The sequence below is a fragment of the Rutidosis leptorrhynchoides genome, chromosome 3, assembly GCF_046630445.1.
Source record: "Rutidosis leptorrhynchoides isolate AG116_Rl617_1_P2 chromosome 3, CSIRO_AGI_Rlap_v1, whole genome shotgun sequence".
Lineage (NCBI taxonomy): Eukaryota > Viridiplantae > Streptophyta > Magnoliopsida > Asterales > Asteraceae > Rutidosis > Rutidosis leptorrhynchoides.
Genome location: NC_092335.1, coordinates 573,962,118 through 573,964,107, shown reverse-complemented (window position 1 = coordinate 573,964,107; position 1,990 = coordinate 573,962,118). Strand labels below are relative to the sequence as shown.

Genomic DNA, 1,990 nt, shown 5'->3' with positions numbered 1-1,990 from the left:
ATTTATCCACAGCCTTCTTCATAGTTTGCTCAATCCGTATTTTTCAGTACCAAATCTTCATGGTTTTCTCTGCCCGTATTGGGTATACTCATCTTCGATAGCTTCAATCCGCTCTGTTAACCGAGTCATCAATTCGATATCGAATGCCGGATGGCTTCGAGAATGTCTTCAGAGAATTCATCATTATCATTGATGAATGAAATCATATCGGCATGGGTTGATATGATTGGAACTTCGGAAAGTTCTGAAGAAGAGTCCGGATCCTCTTGGCTGATACTGTCGGGAGAGATCGAGTGTCGACAAGAATATCTAGGCATGGATGATCATCCTCATCATCATCTGAAGCTGAGTCGTAGGATGGGATCTCAACTGAAGTGGCAGGTGAATGAGGTGTGTCTGTCTTCTAGGGTCTTGCTTCTTTGCTGATAGGATCAATCTTTATATCTTTGACATCGGCCGGCTCTTCATTTATTTTACGGAAACGAATCACCAGACCTTTACGATGATCTTCCGTCTCAAGCTGCATGATCTCTTCATGGTGCTCTTGAATAGCTACTGAGCTGAGCGGGGCTATATCAGTCTCTTCCTCCATTTCTTCCATCTCCTCCTCAATTTCTTCCATTTCCATTTCTTCCTCGGAGTCTTCCTCTTCCATGTCGGGATCTTCATCAGACTGTGTCTCAGGTGGCATAATGCTCATCTCTGTGTTGGCAGCTGATGGTGGAGATTCGTCATCGGAAGTGATCTGGCTGCTGGAAACAGTAAACATCTCTTCATGTTTAAATAAATAGGTAGGTTGGTCAATTTTGAATGTAATACACTTCCCATGTGACGTAAGACCAAGGTTTGATTGTAAACACCAATGACTGTCCTAGCCGTATTCATGAACGGTCATCCTAAGACGATAGGGGTATCAAGGTCTTCCTTGATGTTCATCACTACAAAATCCGTAGGGTACAAGAATCGGTCGACTTTTACCAAGACGTTCTCAACTATGCCTTTGGGATAATGAATTGTATGATCGGCAAGTTGGATTGTCATTTTGGTTGGTAACACGTCTTCAAGCTCTAATCTCTTAAAAAGAGAGTAAGGCATAAGATTAATGCTTGCTCCTAAATCAACCAAAGCGTGAATGGTTCCATATTGGTAGATAGAACATGGGAATGTGAATCTCCCTGTATATCCTAGTTTTGTGGGTAGATAGTCTCTGAGTAATGCTGTGCATTCTTCACTCAGTGGAATTTTATTAGAAACCGGCATCCGATCCTTTGTAGAGAGAAGTCTTCGTATGTATCTATTCTGTTTGGGAACTACGGACATAGAGTGCAACAATCTACCATAAAGCTTGAAGGTGCCAAGCCTTTCAGGCTTCTCCTTTAGTCTTCCAGGATATGGTACACGAACTGGATTCTGCTTGGGCAGCTGCTGAGTGTTGTTATTCTTATTCTTTAGTCTTGCTGACCGCCTCCGAGGTGCAGGTACTTCCTTCGGCATGATAGAATCCATTTGTTTAGCTTCCTCTATGTGGGGGTTTTGGATGGTATTACTAGGCAATCTTCCTTGTGGTCGAGTCTCAAGTTGTTGTGATAATTTTTCGAGCTGTAAATCTAGACTTTTCAGTAGCGCGAATTGATTTTTCATGAGTGCCTCTGTTTGATCTTGTCTAGATGCAGTTCTCTGATTCGGCTGGTGTTATCCTTGAATAAACTGGTTCAACTGGTCTTCAGTACTCAAGCTAGTTACTTTTGTAACCTGGTTACCATGAAGGTTTTCTTCGGGTGCTGGTCCAGTAAGAGGTAAAAGTTGATCGTATGTTAATTGATGTTGAGGGTAAGGTGGTTGTCAAAAATGAGGTTGGAACGGTTGATTGTTCCTTTGAAACTGGTTATTCCTGGTTTGGTTATATCCAGGATTTTGCGAACGGGCAACGTATTGGAAGTAATAGACTGATCCGTCCGGGTTATCATACTCAACTTGGTAATCTTCAATA

At 42.2% G+C, this 1,990-nt stretch overlaps 1 protein-coding gene across 1 annotated transcript; it reads right to left on the bottom strand.

Annotated features, from left to right (window-relative positions):
* Window positions 1-891: 891 nt before the first annotated feature.
* Window positions 892-1,506, bottom strand: LOC139902110 (uncharacterized). Its single transcript, XM_071884766.1, has one exon. The coding sequence runs from the start codon at window positions 1,504-1,506 to the stop codon at window positions 892-894; it is 615 nt and encodes a 204-aa protein (XP_071740867.1).
* Between the last annotated feature and the right edge of the window lie 484 nt (window positions 1,507-1,990).